The sequence below is a fragment of the Falco cherrug genome, chromosome 11, assembly GCF_023634085.1.
Source record: "Falco cherrug isolate bFalChe1 chromosome 11, bFalChe1.pri, whole genome shotgun sequence".
Classification (NCBI taxonomy): Eukaryota; Metazoa; Chordata; class Aves; order Falconiformes; family Falconidae; genus Falco; species Falco cherrug.
In genome coordinates, this window is record NC_073707.1 from 25,650,183 (window position 1) to 25,668,185 (window position 18,003).

Consider the following 18,003-nt stretch of genomic DNA (forward strand, 5'->3'; position numbering starts at 1 on the left):
GCAACAGGAGGCAGCAGGATGGACTCTGCTTGTACACACCACTTGACATTAATTATACCTGTTGGACTTCTGCATTCTCCTTCAAAGCTTCTGTGGGAGATCAGGTATGGCACTACTTAAACTCTTTGAAATGTGGTACAGATGCTTGTCTGGAAACTACGCTAACAGAAAAATCCACAAAAACATCATTTTCTTTTCCAGACTGTAGGTAATCTTGTTTCATATCTTTAGTAGGTATTACTTGTAGGTCTGATGCTCTATTTTCAGTGAAAGGGGCACAAGTAGTAGCTGTCTTGTTCAGTGTTATGAATGACTATTGAAGTCAGTGAAGTCAGCATTGATTGTCAGAGCCATTTCCCTCATTGCATTAATTCTGGTGTACAAGATTTCATTAAATACAAGAAAACAGACATTGGCTAAGTGTTACAAAACCCCTCCTAACTGCAGTTATTCCTTCTTGTCCTTTATTTATAAACTGCATCCATGCTAGAACTGTACGTGCAGCAATTCACTTAAAAAATGAAAGTATCTGGTATAGTTGAAAACTCACAGATAAGAATGATTTAGCCTCATGAGAGGGAAAGGTTGTATTTACCATTCTAAGGGTGGAGGTTTGAAGCCCAAACCTTGCCTAGATCCCTCCTGTTACCTGTGTAAGAGCCAGGAACAGCCATCAGATCTCCTTACCAGCCCAAACTTATACTACAGGGCTATTCTCTAGTCTCTTATCCTGCAAGCCATTACTCTATGAATGTGATAAACAGACTGGTAGAAGTGTTTAGCGTTAAATGTTTCTAGAGTATAATAATTCCAGCCTCCCTTGGCAGCAGAAACATTATTCTTACGCTAGAGATGGGGAAACTGGGATACAGTGCTTTGTCCAAGCTTGTGGGATGTTAGGATCTGAGTCCTACAGCTCTGGACTGTGGCTCCAGGTCAGTCCTACACACTGTGTTGCCTGTCAGTGCTAGCTACTGCCAGTGAATTAAAGAATAGCTTAGTGGAAGAGGAAAATTAAGCAGTAATGACAAGGGAGACAAGATAGGCTTTTCAATGAGATTTGAAAATTGAGACAGAGAGTTGATTAGGTTCATATCACTGTGTGATCTAGACATGCTAAACAACCAGGTCCCTGCAGCCACACTGGTGGGAATATCGACCAGGTGGAATTACTCCTCCTGAAATGCAGTAACCTGTTAGTACTGTAGTGTTGCTTGGAGGGGTTTATTTTGTTGTGGGAGGAAAGAAACAAATCTTTCTTTCTCTGACCTTCAAAGTCTTGGGGAAACCTGTGTGCAACGTGGTGCTTAAGTTTTCCTTGACTATTTTTCAAGGAAGATAGTGTCAGAGAAGCACATGGACACACAGTGGAAGAGAGAAAGCTTATAGGTAACAACACTACTATTATCAGTACAACGAACATATCATGCCTATGTTGTGATGGGACAAATTGCAGGAAGTTTGAGTGTGCTGACCCCCAGAGTGTGAGCACTCCTGTCCCTGGCACATGCTGTACCTTGGCTGTGGTTGAGTTGTGCTGGACAGAGGTGAGACCAGAAGGCAAAGCAAGTGGCTGCACTGCCTCTTCAGGGCTTGTGGCCAAATGATACTGGGGTAGATCAACTGCACTCAAGACTTCCCCTTCTAGACAACTCTAGGGAATGTCAGATGTCAACAGGAGAGAGTGATCTTGACGGTAGGCTGAGAACTGCAATGAGTTGACAAGTGGTAGAGACACGGTGAGAGAGACGAAGGTGTACAAACACCCACATGCCAAACTTGCAAGACACAAGGTGGAAAGGGAGGATTATTGATACTGAAAATTTTTTGAATACTGGTTTTCCAAAAACATCTATCTTTGTTATGATGCTCCCTCTCCACTTACCTGAATGATGCTATGTTATTTGAAATTTAGTTCCAGCTGACTAATGTACTGTATCAAAGAAGGCACATTGTGAATTAGTGTGTCAGCCTGGTAAACTGAAGAGGGAAAAAAAAATCCCCATTTCTGAAAACTGCCTTTAAAAAGAAAAGTTAAAACCTACACAAACAAAAATACCAAAAAAGCTGCTTCTGTAAGTAATTGCTTATGACTATGTTACCAAAAGGCAAGGGTATGCTGCTGAGGCAAGGTGGTGAGGGTCTGGATGATGTGGAGAGGTTAATTTTATTCCCTGGTCTACTGAACTCCTGAGGGCAATGAAAGGCAGCAGTGGCAACTCCTACTCTGTACTCGCATGTGTCTGCCTGTCAGTTCTGCCTGACTTAATGGGGCACGTGGAGTCCAGGAGGATCACCTCATGGTGAATCCTCCACAGTTCACATTAGAAAGTATCGCCTGCAGTTGCCCTCTGCAGACTGCACCGTCGCTCAGCAATGGCCCTCGTGGTGATAAGTGAGCGGAATAGAGCTGCGTTGTTAGTGGAGGTTTGCCTGCTCCTTTCCAAACTGAAAAAGCATGCTTTGTTGGAACAGAAGCGATTAGGGACTATTTACAAACATCCCAGCTTCCAAGGTTCTGGAAAATCTTTCAACAAGTTTCTTTGATTGCAGAAAGGTATCTCTCAAAGCACTCATCCTTTCTGGTGACCTGCTCTGCCTTTAGTGCTGTTGTAATCCTATTTCCCTTGTGACGATTAATCTGCAGAGAGCAGAAGTGTTCCTTGCTCTGCCTGCCTGCTGCCAGAGATGCTCCTGCTGATCAGGGGACGAGCTCTGGCAGCCCTGGCAATGGCTCTGCTTGGGGGACCCTGGGTGGCCTAGGGGGACGTAGCATGTGGAGCTGGAGGCAGTAAGGATACCAAAGGCTTTCTGGAAAATGAGCGGTATTTCTGGACGGCTGAGCACAGTGGTGAATTCATAGCATTCTTCTGCTGCCTCAAAAAGGAGCAGCAGAGAAGCAGCCTGGGAAAGGATCAGCATTGATTAAGTTGACAGTTCTGCTAATGTCACTGTGGACACAGCCACTTTCCTTTTCTTTGCCAGCAGCAACTTAAATAAATAGATGCAGAGGGAGAAGGAGGGAGTGTCAGTGCTGGGCTACTCACAGTGCTCTTGGCAGTATTTAGATGAGAAACTGGTGGTGTGATGGATGGCCATGATGCAAAGATACATAGTGATCAGTGCTCTGGAAACGCAGGCAGATTAAGTAGAACTGTGCCTGACTAGTCTGAAGGTGACTCTACTAAGAGCTAGTTGTTAGATGTTAATTGCTTTTTGTCCCCCCAGAATTTTTATACTGAACTTAGCTGTGGGTACAGCAGTGCTTGAAAATATGTTGGCAGCTGCTGCTTTCTCACTTTGGCGTAGATCTGCATACTGTGCTGCTCACTGAGTTCACAGGCAGAGAGGAGCTTGTTTGGTCCTGACCAGAGCGTGATGCAAAGTTGCATTTCAAGCCTTGGCAGAGCTGAGTGGTCTAGTTGTCCTGTCTTCATGCCCCTGGTCCTGCACCCAGTGACCCACCGATTAACCATTGCACAGGCTGACTGAATGGCACTCTTGTCACACTGTGGTTTGAGGATAAACTCAATTCTCAAACTCTATAGAAGTCTTTTTCTAAAGTTTACTTTTCTTCTAGCAGTCAAGGATGATCTGTACAGCTCTACGTACCCCTAGCTTCATGACGTAGTGCAAGTCAGCATGTTACTGGCTGGTCTGGGATGTACTGGCAAGTTGTTGTGAGACAGGATAGTCTTGGTCATCTTCATAGACACCAGTGAGGGATGGAATGAATAGGGGTAATACCCGGGTAAGGAATGTGAATCATGGTGACTGTGCCCTGTACCTGTGTCAGGCCTGATGATAGAAACTAAATCTCTTACATGAGCTGTTTTAACCCTAAACCCCTCCTTTATCGAGGGAGGAGGGGGATTTATAAATAGCATCTAGACTGGCTGCTGTATTGTGTGCATTATCATCAGCACATGGATCTGTACACTAAGTTTGTAAGTGTTTTCAACTGTAGTTAAGGACAGTGTCCACCAAACCTTGTATTTCACATGGTGGCTCTTAAGTCTTGTATTAGACTTCTGGACTTGGATTTAGGCCTTATCCATCCATTTTTATGGACAGATTCAGAATAAGTGAAGTGTGTTTCTGGTTTTATAAGCTTGATATGTTTTGTATATAGTTAGCTGTGACAGGCAGCCCTGAGAAGAATCATTTGTATAAATACCCAGACATCATTATTTGGATCTACATCTCCCTGGTCATTATGAAGAGGTGATCTTTTGACATTTTTCAGAACACCGCATCAAGCTATTTCCAAGGAGGTTTCTGCTTGGAAATTAGTATAACGCTTTAGTTTTAATTTTGTAGGAGTTAAATTGAATGTTAATAACATCTCCAACACTAGACTTCACATATAGAACATTATGGATATCTATCTAGTGATTCTGATTAGCCAGGGGCACTGTCTTTGCTGCCTGTTTCATCCAAGGACAGAAGTAATTTGTTAGGATAGCAAATTGCCTTCCACTTTTGCAAATTAGCATTAGAGCATCACTATAGAAATAATCCACGCTATCTGGATTATGGCAATGAAATTGCTATAAATGAAAGATGTTTTCTGAACTAATATTTAAAGAAGATGAGAGAGTTATATACATGAGGGCATTACCAAATAGATTTCAGTATTTATTTTTCTGATAGAGGTTTTTTTTTTCCTCCTGAAATGGTACCATACATCTATCTTGCAAGGAGTTTCCTTAGAGGGTAAATGAAGAGTGAAGATTTAAGAACAAAGTAAAAATGGAAGGAGAAATATACTGCTATGGGAAGCTCAAAAATGAGGCACTTGGTGTTTCAGAGAGTTACCATTAATCTGCTCTTGCCCCTAGGACATTCCAGTGTGACCATCAAATTGACACACATGTAACTGTCTGGCCATTTGCCACATCTCTAGGTTTGATGGACTTTGCTCTGGGGATGGCTAAACCTCCAGCTGTTCGAATGGCAGTTTGTTTTCCTCAACAAACATGCTCGGATGTTTATCTGACCTATCCAAATCTGCAAAAGTAGGTTATATATTGTTTCAAATGTTTTTCAACACCTTTTTCTTACCAGAACCTGGAAACACAAGTGGTTATCAAAACCTGAAAGCCTGTCCTGCCTGCGCGCTGCTTTACTGTTAAATTAGGTTCAATGGTTGTACCAGGGGACTGCTAAGATTGCTGTTGTACTTGTGGCTTAACAAAACACGTATTAAGGTGCACCTTCTTCATACGGGGGGAGAAACCCAGGCATGTGTCTATCTGGCTTGGTGATGAGACTGCGAAGCTCACACATGCCCCAGCACAGCATGAGGCAGTCACCAGCTGGTTCCCTAGGGCAGTACAGCTCATGCAGTTACATGGCTCAAGCATATACTGGAAATGAGTAAAAGGAGGCAAAGAGTGAGTCAGAAATACACTCCAAGAGGCTAATTTGTCTCTTGGCTCACTCTTCGAAGTGAGAAGGTTCTCAGTGATAGAGCTGAGGGTGTGATGGAGGAGTATCAGCCACAGGCTGGGGCCAGTGGCAAGGGCTCCCGAGAAGGCGGCGTGTTTCTGTGCGCATGGCTGAGGCATCAGTGCCTGAAATAGTCTGGTTCTGTTCACCTTATCCGCTTGAGCAATCTCCAAATCAAGATACTTAGAGCATTGAAAAACAGTTTAATAATAACTGACAAAATAAAAGCATTGATTTTGAAAATGCTGCAGAGGTGTGATAAAGGAGTGGGTATGTGATGGATGACGGAAAACTGTATGAACCACTTATTTGGGTTTGGTGTCGAGTAAAAGATGGGGGAGGGGTAGAAGGATCTTCTATATAGTACCACGAATCTTAACAGTGTAAGACACACTCAGACCACATAACATATTCCAGATACTCCCTTCCTATCTATGCAGAGCACACTGATACAGGGATGGTTACTGATGTCTGCAGACAACTGTTTATTTCCTTTTATAAAAAAAAGTGAGCTGGAAGTATGGCTCGTGAGTGCAAACTGGGAAAGAGGACAGATATTTCCAAAGCTACTGCCAATCCCCTTAAATGGATATGACTTGATCCTGCACGCACTCGAGAGCGACCCATGACTCAACACGTGAATCTGAATTGCATTCACAGGTTTTGATTCATTATGACTCCTGAGCTCCAAAACCAAGAGCTTTTATTTTAAAAAGAGGCCAGGGGGTGATTTTTAAAAAAAAACAAACAACAAACCAACCCTTCTGAAATAATGGGAGTAGCTGTACATATTTCTTAGCAGTGAAAGAACTGAAATGCAGGTATTTTCTGACTCAGATAAATCTTAAGTTTCCCCTGTGTACATTGAGACTGTAAATTTGGAGAAAGACTGCTGCAGGAAGATGAAAGTTCACTTGCCAGATGAGGACTTGGCTCTTCTTGCTCAAATACACGTTTTCAAGATTATTTGCTTTGTGATAGGCAGCTCTAAATCTAAGACTTTCAATTTCTTAACAAAACTCCTGAACATAGTAACTGCATGTGCAATGGACAGGATTCAGGAAAACTGAAACCAGTTGTGTGTCTGCCAGAAAGAGTCGCACGTCTGCAAAAAGAATATCAAATTGGGATGCCTAATGCATTAGGGCAGGAACACAGCAATTTCAGAGTACCTGGAGTAGATGCAGCATGATCTGCACTTGCAGATTTAGGTCTGCCTGGAGTCATGGAAAATCCATCCCCAAAATGTTTGGTTATTCAGTTAGTGCCTTGGAAAATATTGAACATTTTGAATCTTCAGTTCTTTAGTTGACTGACATATGTGGGCTTGAGGCTCAGTGTTGCAGCAACATGAAGTTTTAGTCTGGTAAGTTGGGTAAAAACTGAAGCTGTGGAATGATGGGAAGATGTTGATGCCTTCCTGAGCTACCTGGGTCAAAGCTGGTGGCTCTGACTGTGGTGTAGTGGTGTAGTTACACCCCAGGACAGACTGCAAGGCTCTGGTTAGTCCTCTGTAGCAGGGTGGACCTCAACGCTGTGCTGTTTTTGTGGTATTCATTTGGCCCTCACTCAAGCAGGGCACTGGAGGGCTAATTTAGCAAGATGTAATTTACTCAGCAATTCTAATTTGTTTTCAATTTCCATCTAATTCAGATTTTTAAAGCAAATACCTAAAATGCAAATCAAACCTTTTGTATTTCGGGTGGAACAAAATTTAGACACAGAAGAAAATACTAAAAAAAACCTCCATTAACCAAACCATCAGCCTGGGTTCATCTGAAATTTTGTCTCCTGAGCCTGCAGAGCTGGTAGCCAGGCTGAAATCAGTGGAGAGCAGTGTCCCAACTTGAAGCAAGGCTTTGAGGAAGGGAGGGTGCACAGGCTGCTGTCTGCACGTCCCTGGGTCAGAGCAGGGAAAGTAGAGCCTTAAGTGTGTCAGGGGTACAGAGAAAGCAACCAGGCTTGGCTAGATAAAATCCCCGCTTTATGGCTTAATCCTTCTGCTGAGGGACAGCTTTTGAAAGGAACCATTCCCCTCCCGCTGAAGTCACTGGGACCTGCTGCTGCAAGTGATTTCAGCCAGCACAGGTGAAAGCAGAATCAATGGCATTATCTCTCCAGCATGGCAAGGCCTTTGCTTCTTTTCCCAGTGCTACAGTAACGCACAAACAAGTGCTGCATCATTTCCAAAAAGCCTCCGCATCTGAACTGGTGAGGTCAGTAGAGACTGCAAACAGGCAGGGCCATCATATAGTCAAAGATTCAGGGTTAACTGTATTAACCTGGGTGTCATGCTTGAACATGCTGATCCCAGCCTTCCATAAGAGATCAAAGTTCTCAGGGCTCAGCTTGAGAATAAGGTCAGAAACTGACATCTTTTATTCTACTTTTAGAACTTCTGCCTCTAAACATAAAGACGAAGTCCATTTCCTCACTTAAAAGTTAATATTGAGATAGCAATACCACTACAGTGGAGGAATAAATATCACTCAAATGGTATCACAGACTAATGTAGGCAACTGCGTATTTTCTAAAAAGCTGTACAATGATTAGCATTTGCATATGCAACCTTTCTTTTGCTGGCAAAGATTTCAGCTTTTCAGATGTCTGAAAACACAGACAAAGACCAGTTGTGCATGTAGCCTGTTAGTTCTTCTCCAGAGCTGGATGACTGTTCATAAAATGAAAGCAAACACTCCACACTGGCCTCATCTTAAGCCATCCTGCATTGCTTCTGTTATTTGTCGACTAACACAGGGCCAGCTGTCTAGTTAGTGAAAGAGAAGCATTTAGAGAAATCATAGAAAACGGAGATGGGGGAGGCCCCTTAAAGGTCACCTAGTCCATCTGCTGCCCCGTGGCAGGTTCAGTTCTACCTGCACCACCTTTCTCTGATTTGTCTAACCTGTTTTCCAAAATTGTAAGTGATGGAGATTCCAGATTTACCCACCATTAGGTAAAAAGTAAAAGTTGTGCTTCATGAAAAATACTGTTCAGCCAGTAGTTTCTCTCGATGAGGTTAATCTGATGTACTACACATCCACTGGATGGTTTACTAACGCTTTGAGGAAACGTGCTGACCCTTTGGGAACATGCAAATCTCAGCACTGGAAAATGGGAGATACATGCTAACTTTTGCCTATAAGATTGTTATTGGTAATGTGCATCAATGAATTTTGGCTAGATGAGATTTTTGGTCTAATGTGCGGTTGCCTTTAAGACCTTAATTGTAATGAATGTGATTAGCCTACAGTTCTCTGAGATGCTGCACTGTGACAGCGATGGGAGTATTTGCTTCCAACCTACACAGGCCAGACAGCCCACATCCCAGCAGAGGATGTTGCTGTCCCACTGGCTGCTCACTTTAATTAGCATATCGGGGCTGTTTAGTCTGTACAGTGATGAGGCACGGCCATAACCCTTTATACATGCCATCTGCATTCTTTTTAATTGTCCTCAGCCTCTCCCAACACACATAATTTCAGAGTGTACAGGAAGGTTACGCTACTGCTTTCGTGTTGCTTTCACCATGTCTCTATTTCCCGGGCACATACTGAGAAGCTTTCATGTAGTGCCCTGTTAGTGATTTCATTGAGACTACTCAAGTCTTTCTTTGCCTACCCAAGGCATAAGGTAGAATGGCCTGAACTCTGTTTTGTGCATCCTCCTCACCTTTTCCTTCAACTTTTCATCCCTGAGTACATTTTCTGTGCAGGCAGACAAAATGCCTCCCAAAAGGGTTCCCTGACAGACTCAGTGCCACAGTCATTAGGGGAAGGTTGCCACATGTTCCTCAGTGAGCCTCTTCCACACTTCAGGTCCAGTTACTTCTCGCCAGCACCTATTGGGAATGGCACCAAATTGCTTCCTGCAACCATTCTACCAGTGCTGTCAAGCTGGCACCCTCATAGTGTTCAAACCAGTCAGTGCTAGAGTAACAGAAACATGCAAGCATACCGTTAGCACTTACGGATTACTTTTTTTTAATATCACATGCCCACTTCTTAATCCCAGTCAAATTAGCTGATCTCCTAAACACTTGCAAGTGGGTGTAAAGGAAGAGTGCTTGTAACTGGATGAGATAAAAGAGAAGGAAGAGGTTTTCACAGAAGAGGCAATTCAGAGCTAACCCCAGGCTCTGCTGCATGGCAGTGTCTGTGAATGCCCTCTTATTTACTGATGACGAGCAATTGACTCTTGGGTGTTACCATTCAGACAATTTCTGAATTGCAATATTTATAATATGATTTAAACATTTTTTCCAAAATTGTGTGCTTCACAGGAAGATGGGGGACAAACTGGCAAAGGAAAGGAGCGATTGTAAACTAGTTAATAGGCCTGACTGACATTTTTATTCAGCCTGTATACATAAAGCTGTTTTAAAGTAACTTTAAGGAAAATGAGAATCAGCCCTCTTGAACTTACGCTGTCTTATGCATTCCGAGGACCTAGCAAAAAGTTTTGCATTCCCTTCTTCAGTTCATGGCATATAAATCTGAGAGTATTAAAACACAATAAATTCTGAATCTGCTCCACTTAACACTGGGAAAAGCCATGATTCCAGTATATACATGATTCCATGATTAACAGTATAAAATTTGTTACCTTCAGTTCCTGACTTACTAGCAGCTCTCTAGATCAGCTGGACTTTCTTTGTAGCTTCATATTCCAGTATTTTCATAGCCTGAAGCTTTCTAATTTGCAAGATATGCCTAGTGTTGACCATACAAAACAACCTCTTCTCTGGCAGATCAAAATTCCCTGTGCCCAGTCAAGTGGATACGTACGTATTACTTGCTTCCTAATCCAGGACTCCTAGAGTTTCACTTTTTGGCCTCACTTAACAAGCATTAAAATTAGAGAAGGATGAAGGTCAAAAGATTTGAGGCCCTGAGGGGTTGCACTGAAGTCTGGGTGTTTTTGTTGTTTGTTTGAGTTTTGTTGGGGTTTTTTTGGCTTTTCTTTTTGAACCTCATCCAGAGTTCTTGAATGTGGTGGAAGTAAGAGACAATGCCAAATTGCTGGCCTACCCATTGCTATCTTTTTCCTCCCTATGACATATTCTCCTGTTCGATAATTGCTTTTGTTTGAGTAGATATGGTTGAGTGCAGCTTTTGTCTGGGTATTTTAAATCCCTCTCAAAATGGGGCCACAAAACAGAGAGCTGAGGAAGAATAAATTAAGAGGATAAATTTCTGGGGGCAGAAGAGCTGAGTTAAAACCCTACTCTCATACTCAGAACTTTCACACATGCTTTTTAATGTCTGCACATATATCCAAAAGAACAAAATTTATCAGAGAGTTACCTTTGCCAGTATTTCTCAACAAATCACCAGGAGCTTTGGATATGTAAGAAACACTGGACATTTTCCCTACTTTTTAAACATCACAGTATAATCAGAAATAAAGAGATTATTGTTGGTTTCAACATAGTTTCATACTGTCCAGAAATAAGGTGGCAGAAGAAACTTTTTGGTAAAAGCAGAAATGTTTCATTAAGAAACAACAACTGAAACACTTTGTTTAACAATTTGTTAAGCATAATTAGCAATTCAAAGACACTTGCCTTTCAAAATCTCTGCTTTCATTCCTGTCAGATGCAGCAGCAGTGATATATGACATGACATTCATCAACTAATTCTCAACGTAAAAAGATGTGATGATTTTTTTCCAATTGAGGGGATGGGAAAGAATTTATTTATTTTTTTTATTAATGAGCTTGAGTAATAATTTAAATGGTTGTCAAATATCCATCAGCGGTTAGTAGAAAACTGGATGGAAGATTTTCAGATCCAGTTTTTGCCCATTCCCAATGTTTTTCTTTTGAAAGGATTTTACTTTCTGACATTTCAGATATTACTTACAGGAGTATTTTTTCCCTGTTTTAAAAATACCTCCTATTCAAATTTGCCTGCTGACTTCATTATGCCATTCTGACAGCTTTCTTTGGGACCAGTTGGCTCTTCTGCAGTGTATTCCAGTTGAGAGGTTTCAGAGTAGTTTTGTTTTATTTTATTTTTTTGTCTTCCTGTAACTATGAAATATTATAGTGGCCTTTTTTTCTTTCTAGTTGACTGCTCTAGTGTATCTTTCTCTTTACTCTCCACTGACTTACTGACTCCTAGCACATTTTTATTTTACAGGTGAATATCGTTTTGTGTACTGTTCTTTGCATATTATTTTTCTCAGCATCTGGATTCTAGAATTAGCATGATTCTTCCTTTATATTTTATAAATCCAGCTAGAATAACTCAGGAGCAGAGGAACTTCTGAATATGAACTGCTCACAGCAGAAATCCAAGGTCTGTGCTTTAGCTGAGAGTTCAGGAGAGAAGGGGTGACTGGTCCTACTTCACAAATACCTCAGTGTGGCTTTGATGACTGCAGCAAGTTATTTCCATGCATCCAAAACCTGCCCCTTCAGATTTTACACAGGCTGCGGAGAGCATTTCAAGCTGTGCAAAACCAGAAACTGAAGAGCTAGTAGAAATACTCACTGGTATAAGTGAGTCTAAAATCAGGCTGTGGAAATAACTATATGTGTTAATAATGTACCTACATCCTGGTTTGTTTTTTGTATCAGTGGTTCGAGCTTATAAACATAACCCAGACCTGTCTTCTGGGTTTGCTCCTGACACAGGACTTTCTCTCTCTTCCCCTGTTATCAGTCTGATAGCTTGGAAGTGTGACTGCCTCTGGTTTTGTCTCAGTGCAGCACATGAAAAGCAAACATCTGCAACAAGAAGCATATTGGAGGCCTTGGTGGAAGAGGAAGGATGTACTATGGAAAAGCAACTGTTCAAATGAGCCATAGCTTCTGCTTTGTGCACAGTGACTCAGCTCTCTGGGCATGGATTTGCCAACATAAATGCAGTGTAACTCAGTATTTCCATGAAACCAATGAACTGACAGTCATACTTTGAAGTCTGGTAGTACCACATAAAAAATTCCATCAGCTTTAGTGAACTTTTTGCTATGGAAAGGAATGAATAAAGCCAGAACATTTGATTTACTGTCTGTGCTACGCTGCTATGTAAGTGAGAGCAAGCCACTTACAAGCACTTTATGAACACCTGGTCGGGGAAGGTCCCTGCCCCAAAGAGCTTTGGGTCTATATGGGAAAGAAGATCAGACAGGAGGAGAAGGGGAGAAGCCAGAGCTAATGTAATCAACAGAAAGATAATTCATATATCCCCAGTTCAAGGTGGTCCCTCTCTAGCATCCTTGCAGAGCTAAAGTCCTCTCATAAGTTACATATCTTTCATCCACCAAAATGTAACTCTTTCTGGTACTTCACAACATGAGGAAGCATAGTGTCTATGTGAACAGAAGAAGAAACTAATCTAAAAAGTTTGTTGATTCTACAAAAGATTTGGGGGAAATGTTCATTCTGTTTCATATATGAATTAACTTGGTGGTTAGTTAGACCTGCAATTGTTTGCTATCAAAATTTTCCTAGAAAACTTTGAAATAGACATAAGATTGAATGATCAGGAAATAGTAAATAACAACCATATTTTTTTTTGGCAGTTGAGTCTGGAGACCTGGCTCTAAAAACCATGATAATGCAGCTGGAGACCAAAAACATATCATGGGTGTGCATGCAAAATTAATGTAACTTAAGGTTTGATATCAGAAGTATCTAATATCAGTAATTATTAGTAATAACAGTACAGAAAAAAACCTCCATCTCAGTAAATTTCAGGATTCTTCAAAGATAAGCTAGAAAACAGAAAGAAGGGGTGCCAAGAATATTTAGGTTTTTATTGTCTGCTCTTGATGCACATATGGAGTCTTGTTTGGACATGCACCCCTTTCTTCACTAGACTGAAATATTTGCCGCTTTTGTACAACGCAACAAACGAGACTGTTTTCATCCACCTAACTGCCAGATATGACACCCTGTGAGTAAAACATCTGCATGCCATCAAATCCTGTACTGAGTGGTTTTCCTTTAAAGACACTATTTTCAATTTATCTCAAAGTCCAGCTTAGCTCCAAGCATCTCTTTTATGCTGGTACCAACAAATTGTATCAACATTATAGGATTACGCAGTGGGATCACTTACCCTGTCAACTCTGGCTTCACACTGATACTACCAGCAGAGCAGGTGCTGTATTTTATTAGTTACAGAGATTCATTGTGTATCCAGAAACTGCCCTCTGCACCCTGCCTTTATAATAGGATTCAGTACAGCTGAGCAAATACAACCTCTGTAATATATATGAAATACAAGAAGATAAAAGGAGCAGGATAAACTCTCTGATTACGTATAGTGTGCACAGTGAATCAGAAATACAGAGAAGCTTTGCAAGATGAGGAAAGAGGATGAGGGAAAATGTGTTTAAGGTCTCCCATGAAGGCCTAGGAAACCCTGCTTAAAAGATTTCTGTCCTAACCAACTCTGTAATCCCTACCAAAGGCCTGAACACAGTTACAACTTCAGTATATTTCCATGCCAGAGTTCAGTTAAATTCTTAACATTGCAGTCAAACGGGAAAAAACCCAAAACAAATCCAATGTACTAGTTGTTAGTAAGGTTCGAATAAAGAACTGACAGCAATTCCCCAGCCCAAACAGCTTAATCCATTTGTTTCTACTTACCTCCATTTGTCTCTTGGATATTTAAAGCAAAGGCTCATTTTGTCCTGCAGATTCAATGCTGCTGCTCAGTATTATCTTGCCTGATCATAAAAAGGCTCCTGACCGAAAGGAAGAGGAAAGCAATACGTAGAACAAACACAGAAGCCCAAGAGGAAAGCTACACCCTAAAGACCAGCACTAACAGCAATTGCGAGACAGGGAAAGAGAGAACACTCCCAGTTACTAACTTTTTCCATTGATACATCTGTTAGAAAACAATTTTGCTGCAAACTTCTCTTCCGTCTTGCAAGCAATGCTTTGCTGTATGTGTAGACCTCAGATAAACTACTTAAGTGTGGGGTTAGGGGTTGTGGGTTTTTTTGTTTGTTTGGGTGTTTTTTGTTGTTTGTTTGTTTGTTTTTTACCAAGTAAGCAAATTAGTGAAATATAGACTAGAAGCTCAGCTGACTGCTTTAAAAGTGTAGTGCTAGGCAGTAATTATCACAAGGTGCATTTGTCCATACTTCAGATTTTTTAATTTAAAAGTCTTCAATGGAAGCAGAATCATATTTGAAATAAACACTTATGGGACTTTCTGGCCAGAAAGCCTTATTGCAGTGGAGGTGAATGGTTAGATGATTAATAACTTAATTTTTTAAGAGCTTGATGGGCACACAGGGAAAATATGCCAAACTGTCCTTGCCTCAGAGGAATTTTTAGTGCCAAAAAAGAACTGCATTAAGAAGGAGAGCTTATGATTTCACCTCTAAAGACTTTAAGGCTAGAGCAATGTGCATGAGGGCAAAATGGGATTTACTGTAGCAGCAGAAGCTGCTGGGCCCAGCTGTGTTTTCACACCCTTGCCTCAGTGGATTTAAGCTTCTCCAAGCTCCAGGGCTGTTGCTCGGTGCGGGTCATGGGGTAGCTATGCGTGTGAGCCCACAAAGGCCTTATGGGAGCTTTTGTCATTGACATTTAATATGTGGCTTGGAACAAATAACAAACAATTTTTTTTGAATTAAAAAGTTTTGACAGTTACATTTTGCCAAATGTTAGTCAGAAAGGAAAACTGATGGATGTGTCATGTTTGAAAATTCCCAGGGTGAGTAAACTCATTTGTTTTCAAAAAGTTAGGAACAGATTCTCTTCTTGCCTCAGAATAGATCTGCAACTACTTCAAGGAGGCTGACAGGTCCTTCCATTCACCCGGGTAAATGAAATCTGCCTTGAGCCCACAGCCAGTAACTGAGTAGCAGAGGTGTGAAAGAACTGCTGCAGGTAGTGAAGCTGACAGTGGTCCTATTAAAGGTAATATTATTCCTAACCCCCACCTTAACCCTCCCTGTGGCACCTTGCTATTGCAGTTTTCTGTCGCCACATGCTGAGGTGATATGCTGAGGGGCTTGTTAAAAGTTAGGTAAGGAGACACACAGATCGTGTACAGAGGTGGCAAGTCAGCTCATGGGAGAAAGGAGTCTTCTAGTTCCCATCAGGGACATTCAAGGAGACCTTGAAGGCGTTTGGCTTCCCAGTCCCCTTGGACCCAGTGGAGCAGATGTGCCTGTACCCTTGGGGCTCCTTGAGAACTGCAGTCAGCATCTCCTCCAAGTTTTGTTTTCTGAAGGAGTTTTCCCATGTGTGCTCCTCTCAGCTAGCAGCAAACCAGAAAGCTTTTCCATTCAGACTGCCAAACAACGGTCACTCAGCAAGTGATGGTCTTGGGACACAAGTCCATGAGAGGCATAAGTGTCCCCAGCCCAGCCCCGGGTCTGACTTACCTGTTTCCTTTAAGCTGAGAACTGCTCACTGGGCCCCCACTCAGAAGGCAAAGTTAGATGCATGTCTCCTCTCCAATGCAGCAGGGCCCCATGCCAACCCTAGAGGAGAATCTGGCCAAAGTTCTAAGGCTGAGGTCTTAAAACACTGTACAAGGGGTGAGGACTGGTTTCGGAGGGACAGGACAACTGAAGTTACACCACTGAAGCCCTTGTGTATAAAACCAGACCTTTAAAAGAACATAGGAGTGACCCTCCTTTTTTAAAGAGTCTTTTGATTATTCCTTTATGAGTGCTCCTTTTGGTCTGGCATGATCCAGACTTAAATGGCAGCATGCTTTTTACCCCTTTATAATTTTCTCTCAGAAAAAGCATCCAGCCACACTGCCTTTGTAGCTGGTTAAAAGCTTGACACACCAACTCTGAACAATTGAGCCAGGTTAATGGTAGAACATCACTTACATGCCTCCCAATTACTTTAATGAGCCTGGTTGGTACAGGTGTTTGGAGCAATTGCCAGATATGGATTTGTTTGTTTTTTTACTTTCTCACTGTTCACAGAGCTGGTCACCTTAGAAAGGAAAATCAGTGGTAATTCCAGCTCAATTATATTTAAGCTACTGGTTTGCAAAAGGCCTTTGTGTATCCTGAAGCAGAATATTTTCTTCATCATTATTAAGGCAGCATTGCCAGCAGCATAGGTAACTTTGTCAGGATTACCAAACCCTGCTATACACGCAAGCAATGACATGGTTTATAGTCAATTCAGAGGTTATTCACTTACCAAAAACAGTGAAATTGTCCTGTTTTCCACTCTTAGTATCATTCTGTATATTAATGTTATTAATACTTGAGTGTAATATATATTTAGCTGTTGTAATTAGTTACATTTAATTATACAATTACATCTTACTCTGTATATACCCTCTTTTGCATTGCTGCTTGCCTGCGCACATGGTGAGCTGGTTCAGGGAGTTAAACAAGCGGTAAAAGTAACTTCACAGATAGTGAACTGTTTTCTATCCATTTAACTCCCTGAACTAGGTCTCTAAGAGGGTAGGTAGCACCAGTGCTAGCACAAGTGGTAAAAATGAGTGGCTCAGGACATAGTGAGTAGGGAAAGGAGGTGTGAGGTGCCAGATTATTTCATGTGATTGTAAGATTTTCTAACTGCATTAGAATGGTTTAACCCGGAAGGTTTGGGGATTCGAGGTGCTGAAAACCAAACCGACAGTAAGGGAAGTTTAACTATTGAGTATTTGTACCTAGTCTATGTGAGGGAAAGACTACATCTTTCACTGAAAATAGCCTGTGCTCTGTTAACTCCACACTATTCCTGAGAAAACATTGGCAGAAAGAAACAGGCTCTACAGATAGCTGATTATCAGGGCACTGGATTTTTGCTTCTGGAAATGCCCTGACAGTGTGGGGTGCGAGACTTTAATGCTTAAGAGTGTGGTGCCATGACTGCAGATCAATGGGCACATTGCCATCCAGCCAAAAGAGAATTAATTACTCCATTGCTGCATGAAGGTGCCATCATGGCAATTTAACACCAAGGTGAACTAGAAGGATTTCTAGCTGGAAACTGATTCAGCAGTGTAGTTGTAGGGCACCCAACCACTGGCCCACCTGGCTATTCCACACTGTGCCTAAAAAGCAGGAGCTATGGTGGAAAGCTGGTCACAGCTGGGAGGGTGTTCAGAAGGATAAGGGCAGTGAAAGTCCCTGCTCTCCAGTCTGCAAACACTGCAAGTGTCCCAGAAGCATGGGTATTATTTTATGGCTGTTGGTCTTCCCGCAGGGTGGTTCAGTGGAGCTAAGGACAGCTCTAAACCAGCGTTGCTCCAGTCAGACTTCTAGTTCTTCAAGAGAAGGCCGTTACTGATTTGCTGCGCTTGCCTCACTGACATGTTTTGGTGATCAGCTCATTCACTGAGTGTGGCCCTTTGCGCACCAGGAAGCTGTTACGCTGGGAAACAGATTTCTCTGTGAAGCTTTAAGTAAGATTTGTTTTCTCTTTTTTTGTTCATTTGGAAGAAGCTCTGTGCTGACACATCAACATGTTTTTCTTCCATCTGTATGTGTTTATCCTTGAATTAGAGCATCTCAGAAGCTGGAGAAGGGGAAAGTCATTTTAGTCCACCTAATCTACCCAGGAGGTCAAATACAAAATGGGCCGTTATTATTTAT

The 18,003-nt window shown here is 41.8% G+C and overlaps 1 protein-coding gene across 2 annotated transcripts in view; it reads right to left on the minus strand.

Annotated features, from left to right (window-relative positions):
- Window positions 1–14,218, minus strand: part of KCNMB2 (potassium calcium-activated channel subfamily M regulatory beta subunit 2) — a 152,568-nt gene extending 138,350 nt beyond the window's left edge. Inside the window, exon 1 of one of the 2 annotated variants that reach the window (XM_055724032.1) lies at window positions 14,057–14,172. In XM_055724032.1, the coding sequence (XP_055580007.1) occupies window positions 14,057–14,094 (38 nt within the window). In that variant the 5' untranslated portion in view covers window positions 14,095–14,172. Of the gene's footprint in view, window positions 1–14,056 lie in introns of both variants that reach the window. The other variant, XM_055724030.1, reaches the window with a different exon arrangement.
- Window positions 14,219–18,003: the final 3,785 nt, after the last annotated feature.